Source organism: Lonchura striata, chromosome 9, assembly GCF_050655825.1.
Source record: "Lonchura striata isolate lonStrDom1 chromosome 9, ASM5065582v1, whole genome shotgun sequence".
NCBI lineage: Eukaryota > Metazoa > Chordata > Aves > Passeriformes > Estrildidae > Lonchura > Lonchura striata.
This window is the reverse complement of record NC_140711.1, coordinates 23,585,223-23,602,621: the sequence shown is the minus strand read 5'-3', so window position 1 is coordinate 23,602,621 and position 17,399 is coordinate 23,585,223. Positions and strand designations below refer to the sequence as shown.

The 17,399-nt window shown below is 37.3% G+C and overlaps 1 protein-coding gene across 2 annotated transcripts in view; it reads right to left on the bottom strand.

Annotated features, from left to right (window-relative positions):
• MCCC1 (methylcrotonyl-CoA carboxylase subunit 1) overlaps window positions 1-17,399 on the bottom strand; it is a 21,018-nt gene extending 3,619 nt beyond the window's left edge. The window contains exons 1-18 of one of the 2 annotated variants that reach the window (XM_021543660.3): window positions 17,280-17,399; window positions 16,293-16,339; window positions 15,170-15,309; window positions 14,666-14,761; window positions 14,390-14,511; window positions 13,298-13,445; window positions 12,397-12,518; window positions 11,163-11,274; window positions 10,768-10,849; window positions 10,041-10,168; window positions 8,937-9,120; window positions 8,302-8,411; window positions 6,872-7,088; window positions 6,081-6,167; window positions 5,459-5,508; window positions 3,210-3,347; window positions 2,122-2,229; window positions 1,076-1,147 (exon numbers count right to left, since the gene is read on the bottom strand). In XM_021543660.3, coding sequence (XP_021399335.2) covers window positions 1,076-1,147; window positions 2,122-2,229; window positions 3,210-3,347; window positions 5,459-5,508; window positions 6,081-6,167; window positions 6,872-7,088; window positions 8,302-8,411; window positions 8,937-9,120; window positions 10,041-10,168; window positions 10,768-10,849; window positions 11,163-11,274; window positions 12,397-12,518; window positions 13,298-13,445; window positions 14,390-14,511; window positions 14,666-14,761; window positions 15,170-15,309; window positions 16,293-16,339; window positions 17,280-17,335 — 2,019 coding nt within the window. In that variant the 5' untranslated portion in view covers window positions 17,336-17,399. Of the gene's footprint in view, window positions 1-1,075; window positions 1,148-2,121; window positions 2,230-3,209; window positions 3,813-5,458; window positions 5,509-6,080; window positions 6,168-6,871; window positions 7,089-8,301; window positions 8,412-8,936; window positions 9,121-10,040; window positions 10,169-10,767; window positions 10,850-11,162; window positions 11,275-12,396; window positions 12,519-13,297; window positions 13,446-14,389; window positions 14,512-14,665; window positions 14,762-15,169; window positions 15,310-16,292; window positions 16,340-17,279 lie in introns of those variants that run through there. The other variant, XM_085587254.1, reaches the window with a different exon arrangement.

Genomic DNA, 17,399 nt, shown 5'->3' with positions numbered 1-17,399 from the left:
AGCAGATTTATTCCCTTAAGAGAAATTTTCAGATTTACTAAAGATATTTCTTTTTTCTGGCCAGGAGGGGTCTTTAGTGAGCAGATATTTAGCAAAATGCAGATGAAACACAGATACAGCTACTAATGACAGCAAAGAAACAGCACGCTTACACACCAACCCCCAAGTGTCTGCTTGTCATTGCACCAATTTGATATTTTATAGTTTAGTTTGATATTGTAGCTTTGCCTCTTGGTAGTTTTCTACATAGGGTTAGTCTAGCATCAAAACATTTAAGATCAGATATTAGATCCTCACATCTAAAGATTCTCTAAATAATAACTTGCTTTTTAAATTTTACATTAAAAAATAACTCAGGTAATGTCAGTCTGGATACCAGCTGGAGAGGCACAAACACATTTAGCAACCAACTGCAAAGAAGTTGGTGTGTAGGTTTTTTTTTAATGCATAGTTTTATTTAATATAATTTGAGTGTCATTAAAAAAAGAACACCATAAGAGAAAGGCAGATTTTCTCAACAGTGTTAGTTCTGCTGCCACAAACTGAGATTTATTTTAAACTAATAGTGAAACTAAACCAGTTTAGGCTACAGAAACTGTAATTCAAGCAATCAGAGCCACAGTCAAGCACTGTGACAAGGTAAAATGGCCAAAATGCCAGTCCTCTGAATGCTGTATGGGTAACTTTAAGTAAATTGTATTATTGTTATTAAATCTCTGCTTGAAGTAACTGCAGACATCCATGTGCCTGGATCACAACCAGGAGCCAAGAGACACAGCAAGATAGTTTTGTGCTACAGAAGTCAAAGGAGAGGGGGGACAGAAGGCCTGACACCACCACTCAAATGCATGTTAAAACAGCTGCAGAATACCATGGATTATATAATCATCATTTGTTAGTGAAATAACAGCAAATTTAATCCTCTGAAATCTAGTCAGACACAACACTGATGTTACTGCAGATGGAGTGGTACTGACATCTGCAAGCTGCACTCTACACTGAACTTCAATAATGCAACTGAAAATTATTTCATTTTGAGGAGATTTTTATTTTAAAACCTTTATATGTCACTTACCTCCATTTTCATAGCTATCATAACCATTAGAGGGTCTCCAATCTGAACCTTATCCCCTACTTTCACAAAGACCTGCAATTCAGGAGAAAATTGGGGGGAAAAATCATTTATGCCTGTACCATATAAAATCAGCTGGATCTTGACTAACACAATGCACAGAGGGAGTGAGGTTTTGCAAAACAGCCTCCTATTAATCTTTTTTGATGTGGGACTTCTCTAGATAGGGAACAGTTCCAGATCCCCTCAAGGGAAGGCAGAGCCTACAGAAAGAGGGTCAGTACCAGATGACAGGATGACCAGAAGCCATTTACCTATCAAAGAAGAAACACTAGAAGAGATTATGTACACTCTACCCTTTCTGGGCTTCAGCAATTCTATTTTGAGAAAAGTGCAGAAGCTCTTCTTGGAGCCAGTCCCTAAAGTCTTTAAAACAAGATCCAGAAAGAAGATGGCAGGAGTCACCTCATTTTTCAACAACTCCTCTGACTTGGAGTGTTCATTCAGGATGTTAGAGATCCCCATTCAATGTACTCCACCCTTCGTGCCTTTTTATTAGTGGCTGAATCTTTCAACCACCAAACTCTCTAGAAAATCTCCTTCTGTTGAAACTTTGTCACTGTACAGAGAATGCAGAAGACTTGCTGAGATAAAGAAATTAAATCAATTCACAGCTCAACAAAAGAGGCATTTACGAGTATTTATTCTTTTGCAAGTGCATCTCACTCCTTTGTTAGATGAAATGAATCAAACAGTCTGTAACACTTCAGGGAGCTTTGACTTGGGAAGTAATTAAGATGAAGAAAAAATTATTTAAGCAGCAGTATTAGTTCAGATCTTCCAGAGCTCTAGAGAAAGAACGGAAGCCTTAAAAAGCCACGGGTGGCTGCTGAAAACTCAGAGTAAACAAAACTTTTTCCAATCAGAAATCACACAGCACTGACATTTCTGGCCCCAGTTCTTCCCTGGCAGTACAGAAGCACTATTTCTGGCAGAGAAAATTTGAATATATTGGAGAATTCAGGTCCCACCCATGTTGTTATAATTACCTTTTCTACTGTGCCTGTCATGGGTGCCACAGCTCCACTTTGCTCTGCCCCTGAACTCACTGCAGACAAGTATTTGGGCACAGGGAGGCCAACCTGAGCACTGCCTTCCTACAAAAAGAAAATCCAGCACAGGTGAGATAACAACATGAAATAACAGCACTAGGAGATGGGCTGACAGAGGGAAAGAACAGAAAAAAATCTCTGCTATCAAAATCCCTTAAGTCCTCTCAGAGCTGCTTCCCAGAGTCTCTCAAAGACTCATTATCCCCCACATCCTACTCATGCCCTGAAGTCCTGTGATTTCTTCTCTATCACTCACCCCAGACTCCACTCTGATACCACAGGACAACTGAGCTTTGCCATTCCAGCATGGGTAATTTTGTCCTCATCACTAAAGCAATGAAGTTTTTGCTGCATTCTGCTGAAAGTCTTAAGGGGCTCAGAGCTAGAGGTTAATTACTGAAACTAATAAATAATTATTTATTTATTTAGATTACATTGAGTTACTTTAAGGCCTTGCAATGTTTTAATTTTAAATAAAAAAATACCAACCTAAGTTGGTAAGCAAGTAAGCAAGTTAGAGTACCTCTTCTTTCATATGTCATTTGCATATATGCAAGACATATAATGCCATGGTAACTCATAATTGCATATTTTAATATTAGCTGAAGTTATTCTTCCTCAGACCAATACTGATTTATTTATTGTCATATAATTTAAAAATTGTAACTGAAATTAAAATACCAGTTACAAGACCTTTCAAATATTTGTCAGTTTGAAGTATTTGCTACTGTCCTGTGACAAACTTAAATACCTGATAATTGTAGTATTTTGTGTTCCCTCCTCCTAAACCAAACCTGTCTCATTAACTGTATTTTAACTTTCTAAAAGTAATTCCTTTTCTCACTCACCACAAGCAATGAATTTCTAATTAGAACAATAATATGACAAGTATCAAAACTTGATAGGTCAAAGTAAGAAACTGAAATTGTTGTTCTCTTTCACATTCCATTGCAATTTATATTGTTCATTTATATGGATAAACTTCCAAAATTTTAAATTTGTGATAATAAAGAAAGGAACATTACCGGGAAGAACAGATAAATTGTGTTGTCCAAAATGACCAACTTAGATTTAGACACTGTTCCATTTACTGAAGACCTCAAGTAAAGTGAATCACCTTCTTTCAATATCTCTCCAGAAATCAGGAACTCTTTATCTTGAATCTGAAAGTTACATGTGTTTATAAGGACAAAGGTTAACCCTTCATGAGCAATAAATCAGAAGATTCTATTTCTACCCTCATAACCTGTGATTTTGCATAGAGAGCTCTGGATCTTCAAAAACAACTTGTTTTTAAACCTTATGTATCCTTTCTTTTTCAGTTAAGAGAGTGTTCTGTATCCAATAAAAACAACTCAGCAAATTATCTGATATATTCACTCAGGACAATTTTTATCTTAAACACAGATATACTATTTCTCAAGAAAAACAACAAACCTCCCCAAAATATTCAGTTTAGTAATGCTATTAAAATTCAATATTTTTCATTTGTCCTAGCATCTTGAATTTATTCAAACCGAGGAATTCATAGTATTCAGCTGACATATTCCACAATGTTTTCCAAAAGAAATGTGACTTCCTCTGTCTTGGAAGCTTGCAGGACAAGAACTACAACATATTGAGTAAACCTACAAAGGAACAGAACAGTAATGGAAACAGTGCCAATGAGACACTAATACTGCAAAAGAAAGACCAAATAAAAAGGTCATTTATTTATGAGTACCCTTCATCCCATCCCACCCTCTCCTTCAGTGGAAGCTGCACCTGTACTACAACTGCAGCACAAAAACTGTAAGAACACAGAGGTAAATACATTACATTTCACTTATATGTTTACTTCCAAGTCTGACATCACTGAGCACAGAATTAGAGACTTGCTGATCTTTCAGGATGCTAGAAATATAAAGTCAAGTCTTCATTTACATAGTTGCAAATTATTCTTCCACAGAAAACATGCACTGAAAGGATGCTGTTGATCTCTCACTGATCCCTGAGCAGAAAATTGTTTGCTTGAGCATTGAGTGCCTGCCAGTTCTAGGCCCAGCCACCTGCTCTGGTGGCTTTGCCTCAGGACAGGTTCTGTAACACTTCAGTGGCACTGTCCTCCTCATAATTTGCCCCTAGTTATGTCTTCATATCTCTTATCTCCAGCTGCTCTCCACTTCCATGCAACCCCCAGGCTTCCTTCTATCCCTAGGAGTCTACATTCTTCCCAGTTACACTTCCCTCCATAGCTGGTCCCTACATCCCTTCATCGAGCCTCTTCTCATCAGTGCTGAGGTAAGGCTCAGGTGTAAAAGCTGTCAGACATTATACAGATAATCAATACACTCAAAATTACCCAGGTATTACAGGAGGGATGTGGGTTATCTCAATCGTCAGATCAGTAGAAGTAAAGGTTTGAGTTGTCATGATATTCCCTTGAAAGAACAATCATTTTATCCCTATTTTTCTAGTACACCCATCTCTACACAGTCTAAGCAGTTAATAAATACTTATTCTCTTAATTCCCCTATTCTGACTATTAAAACAAGAAACAGAGACTGCATTCTTGAGTATTCATCTATTCTGGGTGCCAAATCTGAGAGAATAAGACATTCAAACTACAGGGGATGCCAGAAGGGAATATTGAACACCCAGCCAAACACAACCCAATTAAGGCAACAACTGGAGACTCTCACATCTGCACACACAAAATTATCTACAACTAAGGCATCTTGAGCTGTTTACTATAGGAGCTCTATAACATGGACAAAAAAGCCAGTTCTAGGGGGTATCATTTAATTATCTAACCAGAAGATTCCTCAGCTCATTTGGTAATCACTCTCCAATTTCCATCTGCAAAATAAAATGTTATCTTGCAGATAATGCTCTAGAAAACTTTTATTTATCCCATAGGAGATCCATTTTCATGCACAAAATAGAGCAGGAGTCCTGTGGAAAATAAGTTTTTTTAAATGCAGATTTAAATCTAACTTCCCATATTTTAAACAGACAAATTTAACAAGGAAAATAAATAAGACCTTTAAATACTGAAAATACAAACACTTTTCTTAGCCTTGTCAGAAATATTTTAATAGCTCTTCCAGGCCAATCCAGCACCTACTACAGATAATTTCGGGTAAAAGTAACAGTATATAGCAATGGATACAAGCAAACTAAAAATAGAATCCTGCACCTGTAATCACCAAGCAACTTTAGCCACAATTAACACTAACAGAAATATACAAGAAATGGATAATTTTATCTAATGAAGTATCTGAAAAAATTGTACCTGCATTTTGTATGACCCATCTTGATTGTAACTTACAGCTACATCCACAACTGTTCAATAGAACAAAATATGCATGTGTGAGTAGATTTAATTGGAGTATCTAGAGAATTATAACTGTATCTATAAACTGTATCAAAGCTTTCTTGATAAAAATGAGGCCTACCAACACTAAGATAAGAACAAGTATTTTCAGATTAGCTTACTACACACTGAAGAATTCCTATTGAATTCCAGACAATTTTTCTTTCAAAAGACAAACACCTGAAATTGTCTATCTAAAATCTGTATTATCTGGGCAGAAAAGTTTGTGGGGGAAAAAATATTCCTTTCACACCAAAAAGAAGTTTTAAAAAGTAAATGGCACTCTGCTCTTTTTAAAATCCCAATGTCATTCATTTAAATTATGAACATTAATCAGCAGTCATTTCAATTTGGTTTACATGTCCTCAGGATCGAACAGTGTGGATTAAACATGCTGTAATTCTGTGAATTCCCAGCTTACACTGCATAAAACTCATACTGCTTCTATGCAGTTTCTTAGCCTGAATTTTCAAGCATCAGTATAAATAACTTCATCCATCAAGTACCTCCCTTCCCTCCACACAGTTTTTTATTAACTTACTGTTTTCCCCATCCAGCAGAGACAATTCTCTAGTGTAACATATATTTATTCTTCTACCATTGCTGGATGCAAATGGTGAGAATTTATCTAAAACACAAGATACACAGGTATGTTATTTTCCATTCTACTTCAGCAAAACATAACACTTAGAACTTAGGCCTTAAAATCATTGTCCTGCTGTTACTACCTTCATATTTATGTATTTATATTGCACAGGAAAGACTGGGGAACTACTGTAGTCACAGAGAGTGACAATTCCTTGATCCCCAACACTGAATAAATTGATGCTGTGTGACCTACAGAAAACATGACACTAAGAAGGGCACTGTTTTCCATGAACACATCCTTAAACATCAGAATTCAACTACACCACAGCAGGTCCTGATGAACCTTTAGGTGAAGGTTCCATTAAACCCCACTGCCTCCCCCATTCAGAGCAGAGGTAATTTTGCCTGAAGACCTTGGCCAGCTGTAGGAATAACAGAGGCAGAAGGCCACTGCTTGTGGTTATCAAGAGCAAAGAGCTCACAGTGTCACTGACCACGAATCCCAAGATCTTACAGACAGTGCCTGTCTGAAGGGCTTTGGGAAGTGCTCTGGACACTACAGTGGTGACACATTCCATATCTTATCCTTAACAAAAGATATAGTCTGCCCTGTGTGTAAATATCTGGGAGATGCCACAACATAGAACCCTGAGTAGGCACAAAGTAGGGCAAAGAAAGAACATCCAAATTAAGTAACTGCACATGAACTCGTAAAATAAAACGATACAGAACAATGATCCTTACCATCTGACTGATCTCTGAAAGCATCTGTTAGCATCTTCTCTTTCAGGATGAGCCCTAGAGCTGCCTGACACATAACTTCATGTGGAGTTGCCTTTTTGGCTGGAAATAGTTCATCATGGTGTTGAGGGATGAAATTAGTGTGCACATTTCCAGCCTCAAACTGTGGGTGTCCTGACAGGCTCAGTAAGAAATCAATATTAGTGCTTAATCCTACAATCTGTAAAGAAACAGAAGCATATTCCAAACTGAGTTATGAATACACAGCTTTCTGCTCACAAATTTTGTCAACAAAATGTAATTCATTCAACTGCTCTATTATCAATTATACCACTGACTGTAAAAAGTAAAAAAAAAAAAACTCAAAAATTGCTTTCTTAAAAGCACTCTGTTTTCTAAATGTTGCCTTTGTCCACTGTCAAGTTGAGCAAAGTTCCCAGAAACCGTAATAGGAGGTAATTTCAGAAAAACCCTACTTTTGGAAAACTGTTCTCTGAGTATTTAAAAGAACATTCCTAACTTGACAAGTGCTTCTTATAAAAATTAGTTACAATAGAGTCAGTATTCCATATATGATCTTTTAATAGTAAAAAGTAGGTTTAAGTTTACTAGATAGTATCCATTTCCTGTAGTGCAAAATATCTAATGAAACAACATAATTATATTAGAGATTTAGTGAAACTGGTAACTATGTTATGCTGTCAACATTTACTGACAGAACTGCGCTGAATATTCTGGAAAAAGCAAGAGAATTCTTTTCTCTCTTTTTCTTGCAGTAAATTTCATTTTTAGCTAAAACAATAAGAGGCCAAACACTAATACTACCTCAGTCAATGAACGTGACGTTTATGTTGTTGATTTAAAAGTGTAAATTAGTTCTGCACAAGTCATATTCAGTCTCACCTCAAGCCAAACCTTCTGAATTCTGCTTTTGAAAACAGTTATAATTAATACCTGTAGTTTTCATAGGGGAAAAACGGATTGTTTCCTAAAAAGAACTGACAGTGTATTTCTTTACCACATGTATAGTTTAAAAACTTAGTTCTTTTTATAAATTAAAAATTACAAGCAAACATTGACACAAATTCCACTTAAGAAAACCCTTTAAGTCTGAGAAAGCTCACACAACAATTGAAAATGTTGTTTAGCCTTACCCTTCTAGAAAATCCAAGGTGCATACTCAAACTGAAGATACCACAAACTTAAAAACCTATGTGTAAAACTAGGCTTCACACTTATTTTTACTCACTCCATCAATGAAATCAGTATGCAAATCAGGAAAAAATACAACTTCTGCAAACAACTAATGAATTATTTGAAATGGCAGCAGCAAGGCAGGCTCCCTTTTGGAATCCACTTTTGTTTTACTACTGTATTTTCTGCATACTTTGATGGCTCAAGCTGTGCTACCACACTGGGCTCCTCTCACTTACATTGTACTGGTGCAAACTGTAGCGCAGCTTTCTGAGAGCTGCCTGTCGGTCCTCAGCCCAAACAACCAGCTTTGCAATCATGGGGTCATAATGCACAGAAACCTCATCACCTGAAATGTGGCAATCAAACAAAAATGCTGTAACATGCAACCAAGAATTTATGGAAGTTGGTAATGCAAGGCGCTGGACACCACATGGCATCCAGCTCAGGCACAATTCATGGCCACATTTCTCTCAAGATTAAAGCTGTTTAAGGACATGATTATGTGATCTGGCATTTTAATTTTAAGGACAATTTCAGCACAGACTTTTTATAAATTTTTGTAGAGGCAACATTACTCAAATTCAATCTTCTTTATTGCAATCAGAATGGAGGATTCCTAAATAGTGAAGAGAATATCACCACCATGATCCAGTAAACATTAATTTGGGTACAGGTAAAGAAGAGGTAAGTAAAATATTCAGTGATTGACCAAACGTACATGGAAAATCATAAGGAAGATTAATTCTGTAGAGATTTGTCTTTATAATAACACTCTTTTGGACAAACTTACTTAGGCCAAAGAGGGAAATGCTTACAAAGACAAGTTCTTGATGTTAATTATTTCTTCTTCCATCACTGCCTTCAGTTTTACCTTGCCTGACTCCAGTCTCTATCCTGGTGAAACGATCTGCTGGGGGGGTGGATAAGTGCAACAGCGGCCCAGCTCCTGGCATAAAGTTATTATTAGGGTCTTCAGCATATATTCTAGCTTCAAATGCATGGCCCTGGAGCAGGATCTCTTCCTGCATTAGAGGAATCTTCTCTCCTGCTGCAACCTGAAAACAATAGGTTTTTTCTTTAATGCAGAATCAATATTCTGGAATGCTGATACATGAAATATTAACTATATTCTTCTGAGCATGAACAACTAGGAAGCACATTTTAAAAAGCACAAGGAGAAAAACAGTGCCAAGACCAGTGAACCTGTCCACCTTCTCTCTTTCTTCCAGTGTTATTTTGATCCCTGCTCTCAGGATTAAATTATCAATTTCCATGTCCAGATAAGGAAGACAAATGTTCCTTCTTTTTGCATCAGCATTGCCATTTTAATTTTCTTTCTGATTACACTAAATACTTCCCCACCCTTAATCGCACACTACTTAAGCTGCTGTCCTCACTTTTGGATTTATGCAAACAGAACTGGGTTTTTTTCAAGTTCACCTAATACCCAAAACTTCCTGTGATCATTCAAACGTGTGAATCATCTCTGCAAATTGGGTGTGTAGGAAATCCACTGTTCCAGTCCACCCCACTGTACATCCATTTTAGAATGTGGCTATACTGGTATAACCCTCAGATATAGGTTTGTGTGAAGATTTTTTTCCTCCTACAGCCTAATGCAAGAATGATTTTTGGGCCACAGATTTCAATTAGAGTTTTAGAAACTTTTCAGCATAGCAAGGGAAAGATCAGGACCCCACTCCCTCCCACTTTCCACATTGTCTGTAATGCCTCCAAATGCACTTTAAAAATGTTTTCTCTCTACACAGCTGGGAAAAGCCTGGTTGAAATTCAGAGCACCTACACAAAGCTCTACATCCAATAGAGCAATGTGAGATGCTCCTGTGGAGCAAAGGAAACTCTACCCTGACAGCTGAGCAGGAGATAAGGATCTGGAAACCCATCTGACCTCTCACAGGCAGCGTCACTCAGCGCTCAGGAGGAGCTCTACATGTAAAAATCAATTAACACTCACCCTGAGCTGCCATTCCACCAAGTCTGTTCCAGTGATCATCTCTGTAACTGGGTGCTCTACTTGCAGCCTGGTATTCATCTCCATGAAGTAAAAATTATGTTGGGAGTCCATAATAAATTCGACTGTTCCTGAAGTATTTAACAAAAGGAGACTTCACCTAACAGCATCTTAGATGTCCATTTATGGAAAAGACATCCAAGACACTTAACTATGCCAAGACTATTATTTCTAAATCTTTCAAAGTATTCTGAATATTCATAGGGTATGTATTTTTTTTTAAATAAATACCCAAAGAAAACAGTGAGAAAATAAAGTTACAAATAATTTCAGGAGGTTACTTTTCATCTGGGAAATGGTGTGGACTTTAAAGTGAGTTGTGATTTTCTTTTAAAGACTACTGTTTGCATATAAAGTATTACCCTTTGTATGCTAAAATTATTTTCCTCTTGCTCAGCTCAAACTTACTAATTCATAATGCTCACTTTCCAACAGCAGTTGAGTTGATCAAATTATCTGCCCTGAAATTTTTTTCTACCCTTCAGCTGCCAATAGTCTTGAGCTCAGGTATGCTAATTGAAATCTGTAATTACATCAGGATTAACTACATGATTATTTGCTTAAACCTCAAAAATTTGAGAGATGTGTGTCATACCCAAAAGCAACCAGATGCCATTTGCTTGAGACTTAAAGTCTCATTAAGTTAAAAGCTGCACCTCCCCAGACCTACCTGCTCCCACGTAATTCACTGCTTTAGCTGCTTTGACAGCAGCTTCTCCAAGTCTCCTTCGAACCTCTGAACTAATTCCTGGCTGTAAATAACAATAATAATATTACAAACTATTGCTGATATTAAGCCTGGTATGCATGAATATTTAACAGTATTTAACAACTGTAGTGAAACCATGATCTGTGTTATACTTGAAATCTACATAATTTTTCTTTGAGAATAATTTTCCTAAAAATGTAGGGGTTTTTTTCAATTATGATATCTTCTGCAGCAAAACTAAATCAAGTCTGAGATTTACAAATAAATTATTACCCACTACATACTCTCAATGGGAGATAGCAATTACTATAAAAAACATGACGGTTCATAAAAAATATTAACAATTTTCTGCTCACCCCTGGTGCCTCTTCAATGATTTTCTGATGCCTCCTTTGTACGCTGCAGTCTCTTTCAAACAAATACACTGCGTTGCCATGCTGGTCACCAAATACCTGGACTTCAACATGCCTGTTCCATAAAAATAAATGTTTTAATGTATTTCAATGCTCCAAACAGACTTCAAACTTCTACATATCAGTAGGATTTCTTACAAGTGTAAGTTTCTGCCCTTAAAAAAGAGCCAAAAATGTAGAAGTGAGGCTGCTAATATGCAAGATTTTACTGTTTTAGACTTACTCAATCTTCTAAATGAAAGAGGATTCCTAATACTAACTACTGCAGTGAAATCTCATAGATTGTAGGATAAGCAAGAAGATTGAATAATCTGAAGGCTGGATAACATTTTCTTAGTTATTATAATAAAAGGAAAACCACTTTATTATTAATTTGATAATGATTATTTCCCTCATAATTTACTGTGCAGTAATTCACAAGAGACAATAGCAGTCCTGAGCCAGGGCTAACAAATAACATCATTCACTTCCAAACACCAGAGGATAACTATTAGGTGGCAGAAGTTTATTCTATGTATAAAACTAATAAAAACACATCACCATTCTGACAATCCCCTGATCCTGGCACAAGAAATTCCCCAGCAATGTGTTTTTTCTCATGTCCACCTGCCAGCATAAGCAGACCCTCAATTTCTTTGGAATAAATGCTTTCCCTACAGTGATTCTTCAAGGAAGAACAGATGTAAAGTACAAGAGTGTCAAACAGACCTCTACGAGATGTTCTGTATAAAAAATAAATTGGTTCAGTTTCACAGGCCAAACATGAGCTAAAGACTTTCACTTCTGTTTGAAATATCAAAGTAGAGGAAGATTAAATAACTGGTTTAGGACACCTGAGGGCAGCAGAAACCATCACAGCTTGACTAAGGTCTATAGTTTAAATATCATAGAGTGATTTTTTTCCTAGATGTAAATCAATTTTAGAAATCTCACTGCCATGTCTCCCAAGCAGTAGTATTTTAATTCCTGTCGTTCAAAACAAAGCCACTACAGGAAATTCAATAAATTATAAACAATTTTGACCAAATTAACAACTTTCATAACACAAATCAGAGATACAAAACCAATTTAATCCTACAACTAAGCGAGTTATGTTTGTTTAACTAAACTAAGCTATTTATGTTTATTTAAGTAGAATAAATATTACAGTGTTTATACTGAAACATCTATCTCTCACCTTGGATTATCTACAAATTTCTCAATCAGCATTGCATCATCATTAAAAGACTTCTTTGCTTCTCTCCTTGCTGATTCTAGTTGGTCCAGAAACTCCTTTTCTGAATGAGCAATCCTCATGCCCTAAAATACAGGAAAAAAGCTTATCTAAATATCTAAAAATACAGCACACGATGAAAAACCTTGTTGCACACACAGAATGAGAAATAAGCTTAAAAATAAATTTTTCTTTCTTTCATAAACTTTAGCAGAATTATGTAACAGCTTCCAGTAAGAAAATTCTATAAAGTCCCACTGAAAGTGCCATAAGAATTGTAAAAAATAGGTGTTATCATCCCATTGATATGAATGAGCACAAAATTCAATTTTGTCCTCAAATATTAAAGAAATTTCCAAGGTTGGCAGAGAAAAGCTTATTTTTTACAAAACAAATCTAGCTATTTTGGAATAACTAAAATTTTCTATATGTATTTTTACAGACATTTATTTCAGAACAAAATCTGATTTAGACTGGGAGTTCACCACTCATTAAAAAGTATCTAGACACAAAATGGTATTTCTAATCATTGCTTATGCAACATTTAAAACTCTTAGCAAAAGAAGTCAAGAAGCTATCACAGAGCAACAGTTTAAAGTCATCTCATTTTGCAAAAATCCATAGCACAACTTTTCTGCTTATGTGAATTACTGGAGATTTATTGAAATCAACAAAACTCCTCCAGTTTATTCCAGCTACTTCTGCATATCAAAGGGAAATGAGATTTCATAGTGCTAGATTGACTGTTAATAAATTTTAACACAAAGTACTTTTCCAGTTTTTGTTTTCTTTTAGAAAATTGAGTTTTCAGAGATCCTGAGCCGTGGTAAGTTTACAGCACATGATGAACAGATGAGTTCCTTACCTTTCCTCCACCCCCACGGACAGCTTTAATCATTACTGGGTATCCAATTCTCCTGGCATGTTCCTTTAGACACTCATCAGACTGATCTTCTCCATGATAACCTTCAACAACAGGAACGCCAGCAGCAGACATTATAGCTTTGGAAGTGCTTTGACAGAACAGTTTTATATTTAGAATGATAAAAATATTTTTTCCTTACTTTAAGCTCCAACCTGTCTAATGTTCCCAATGTTAATTCTCTCCATGAAAACAGTTCCACAATAGACCTCAACAGGACTACTTGCATAGGTGGGGTACACAGCATTGGACTGTAATTCCGCACATGCTTCAAACAAATATTTTTGTTTCTCCTAGCAGGATTACACTTTAGTTTGACTGGTTTTTCCACATTACAGATGCCAAAATCTAACATTTTCAAATTAAAACTGCATACTACAATATTTAAAGTTGTACAAAGGCAAAACTTTTCATTACACAGGCTACATTCACACCACACATAAAACACTCAAGCATAACAACTCTAATTTCCAAAATGCATGCAAAGCTCGTTAAACTACTGAGGCAATTTACTCTCACATTATGAGGTGATAAAGTTAATTCTCTCTAACTACTATTATACAGTTCCTGTGACAGTTATAACTTCATTTCCATATTCCTAATTTATACTTCATACCTTAAAAGTCTTTCTTTGATCTAAGTAACTAAGAATAAGATCCTCTGTGATGAGCTAAACTTAGAATTTTACATGAGCCACAATAACCCTGATGATTTGGTGCTTCTGTTCCACTTCTCTTTTGACCTATCCAGTCTGACTGCTGAACCTTTACCTATATTACACTGATATGCTTCAGTTCTGGAAAAGAAGAATCATTACTTATTTAATTACTAAAATCCCAATAACTGAACAATCTTGACTGATTATATCTATAAACAAATCTATAAACGTGAAGTTTATTCCCTTGAATGAAACTGTAAAAATACAATGCAAATTGACAGAATAAAACATTTACAGAGCAACTGGTCATTTGCTAACAAAATCAGCTTTACCAAGCTGTAAACTGCATAATCAAGGAACAAATCGTAAACAGATACCTTTTAATACCCATATCTCTGATAGCAGATGAAGGAGGACCTATGAAGATGATTCCCTGCTGCTTACACAGCTCAGCAAATTCTGTGTTTTCCGAGAGGAAACCATAACCTGGATGAACAGCCTAAAACAGAAAAATGTTACCGGCTTGTTTTTTGTATCACTTTAGCTTAGAAAACTCAGAAATTTCATAGATCATTAAGGAAAAGCAAGATGAGCAAAAATAAAGAGCTAAAGACACGGAAGTAACAGAAAATGTAAGGCCCTGATCTCCTTACCTGTGCTGCTGAGACCTTGGCCACCTGCAGTATTTTCTCCATGGCCAAGTAACTCTGCTGCGAGGGTGGTGGACCAATGCAATATGCTTCATCTGCCTGTTTTACAAAAAACACATACAACAGAGACTGTTTACTAGCAAATTTAAATGAATTTCTGAGCTAAGTATATCACTTATCAGACTGCAGTTTAAATCACTGCCTGTCCTCATGGAGAGGCTAAACTAGGTGAAACAAATTCTGACTTTTTCTCCAAAATCACAATCCATTCTCTAATCCCTGGCTGTCCAGAGTCAGAGAGCCAAACTTGAATGCACGTCCTGTAAAGCTGTCAGGTGTTGAGACAGAGACCAGGCAAACTTTCCATCCATTCAAGGAAAACTTGGCAGGTCTACAGAAGTGAAAATCAACTTTGCATCAGAACCCAAATCTGCTTTCCCATGGAACTTATCAATGAAAAATACTGTCACAAATGAATATCAGCCAAATTTAATTAATATACTTCACCATTGCAACATGCATGGAATTCCTGTCTGCTTCACTATAAACTGCTACAGACTTCACCCCCATTTTCTTGGCTGTTCGCATCACCCTGCAGGCGATTTCTCCTCGGTTTGCAATAAGGATCTTCCCAATGCTGTGACCTCCTGTTTGAAGGGATGAAGCACAGTAAGCAACCAAGCCACAAAAACATCCCTGCAAACAAAGCAACTTTAAATTTCTAGTTTATTTTACATTATTTATAAAGTTTATGCATTTCTGCAATAATGAAAAAAAAGCATGCTTCACACAAAAGCATTTCCAAGCTGCTCTTTGAATTTTTAACTCAGAATCCTTATGCAGAAGTATGCTTAAGCCATTTTTTTTTCTTTTTTAGAATTCAATAAATAGATCCTAACCCTAAAAAAGCCCACTTCTACATAACAGCTGATGCTCATAGCTGTGCTGTGTACCTTCTGGACTAACTAGGAAAACAACCAAAGCTGTGCTGTGTCCCTCACAACAGAAGCAATTCACGTATGAAGAGCACTGTTCCCCCTCAATACACAGTGACAAAGAAATAGCCAGATATCAACTTCTGTTGTTTTGGTTTTTTTTAATCAGTGACTTACAGACTTCTACAAAGCAGGCACAAGTTGATAGAAGTATAAGGCCAGCACGGCAGAGACTGTCTCTCAGTGAGAACTAAATAGCTTAAAACTAAACAATAAAATGAAAATAGATCTTTGAATTCTCAAACATAACTTTTTACATAATATGACCACAGAGTGAGTTTAAATAATCTTGCTAAACCCCTTTACTCTCCTTCATATATTGTTTAAATATCACTATGACTATAAAACAATTCTCACAGACTTTGCAACATTTGTATCAGAAAAGGACTCAAAGGAAAACATCACAAAAATTAAAAAGTTTTCATTAATTTCCAAATACCTAAATATGATAGATAAAATCATATAAAATGTTTAAACATTAAAGATGATTTCTGTTATGTTAGCTACAGGTTTCTGTTTTCAAAAACTGAAGATGCTGAATATTTATTAAAAAAACCTGCAGTCTTTCAGCAACTAATACTCTAAAAATATCCACTGTGCCTAACAATTTAAGCTAAAGAAGTGCAACTTCATACCTGTCGTTGAGGCCCATTTCACAAATACTCGAACTTGGTTCCATTGCCTGTGCAATTATAAAGGGACAGAAGTGTTACAAGTGCACATGAACTGGCAACTGAGCTAATTTTATTTTCAGGTGAGAGAAAGCACTGAAACTTCTGATACATCTATCAACACAGAACATATCCAGGTGTAACAAGGCAAGTTGCTCTCCCTAAGTACTTTCACTTGGACGCAATAAAAATTATCCTTGTGCTTTTTCAGTAGTATTCAAACAGAAATAATCGATGAGTTTTCTTATAACAAACAAGCAAAAAACCTCTTTTTGGTGGACAGAACAGCCAACAACTCACATTTATTTTTTACAGAGAGGCCAACTCATTAGTATTTGGGAAGACATGAGCAACCATAAAATTAAAAAAGCTTTAAAAGGCAACAGGAGCTGCTTTTGTAGAGCAAAGGTGCAAGAGAAAAGAATGTGGAAGAGCAAGGGCGAGCTATAGTGAATTTTAGAAATGGAAAGTTAAGCGTCAAATGATTAATGCTAACTAAATGAGATAACGGCAGTGAAGTCACTGGACAGAGATAAGAAAGCAAACTCCTGGAACTGTTTTAATTAGCATGTAAAACAACGTCGGAATTTTGGATCAGCTCCAGCGTTCTTTAAGCGTTATCGGACAAAAAGACACGGGACGTCCTCGACAGCACAGACCAGAGCTCGGCTGCACCACGGGAGGAGGAACCGGGGCACGTCCCGAACACCGAACGCAGCGGCCCCGGCCACGCTCCCGCGACAGGCTGCGGGCCGGCCCCGGCCCCGGGGCAGCGCCGCGGCGATTCCCAAGGCCCGGGAGGGTGTCTGTGCTCCTCCTCCCCACAGGGCAGCCCAGCCTTCCCGCGTGTCCCGCACAGCCCCCTCCCCTCCTGCTCGCTGCGGGCAGCTCCCCCGGCTCCCCGCCCCACGGCCGCCCCGGGCCGCTCGGGCTCCCCCGGCCCGCACTCACAGCCGGCGCAGCGCCCCGAGGCAGCCGCGGCCCCGCTCGGCCGCAGCCAGCGCCATGTTGGGCGCGGGAGCGGGGAAAGCCCTCACGGCAGGGAGCGCGTCACGGGGAGGGGCCGGGCAC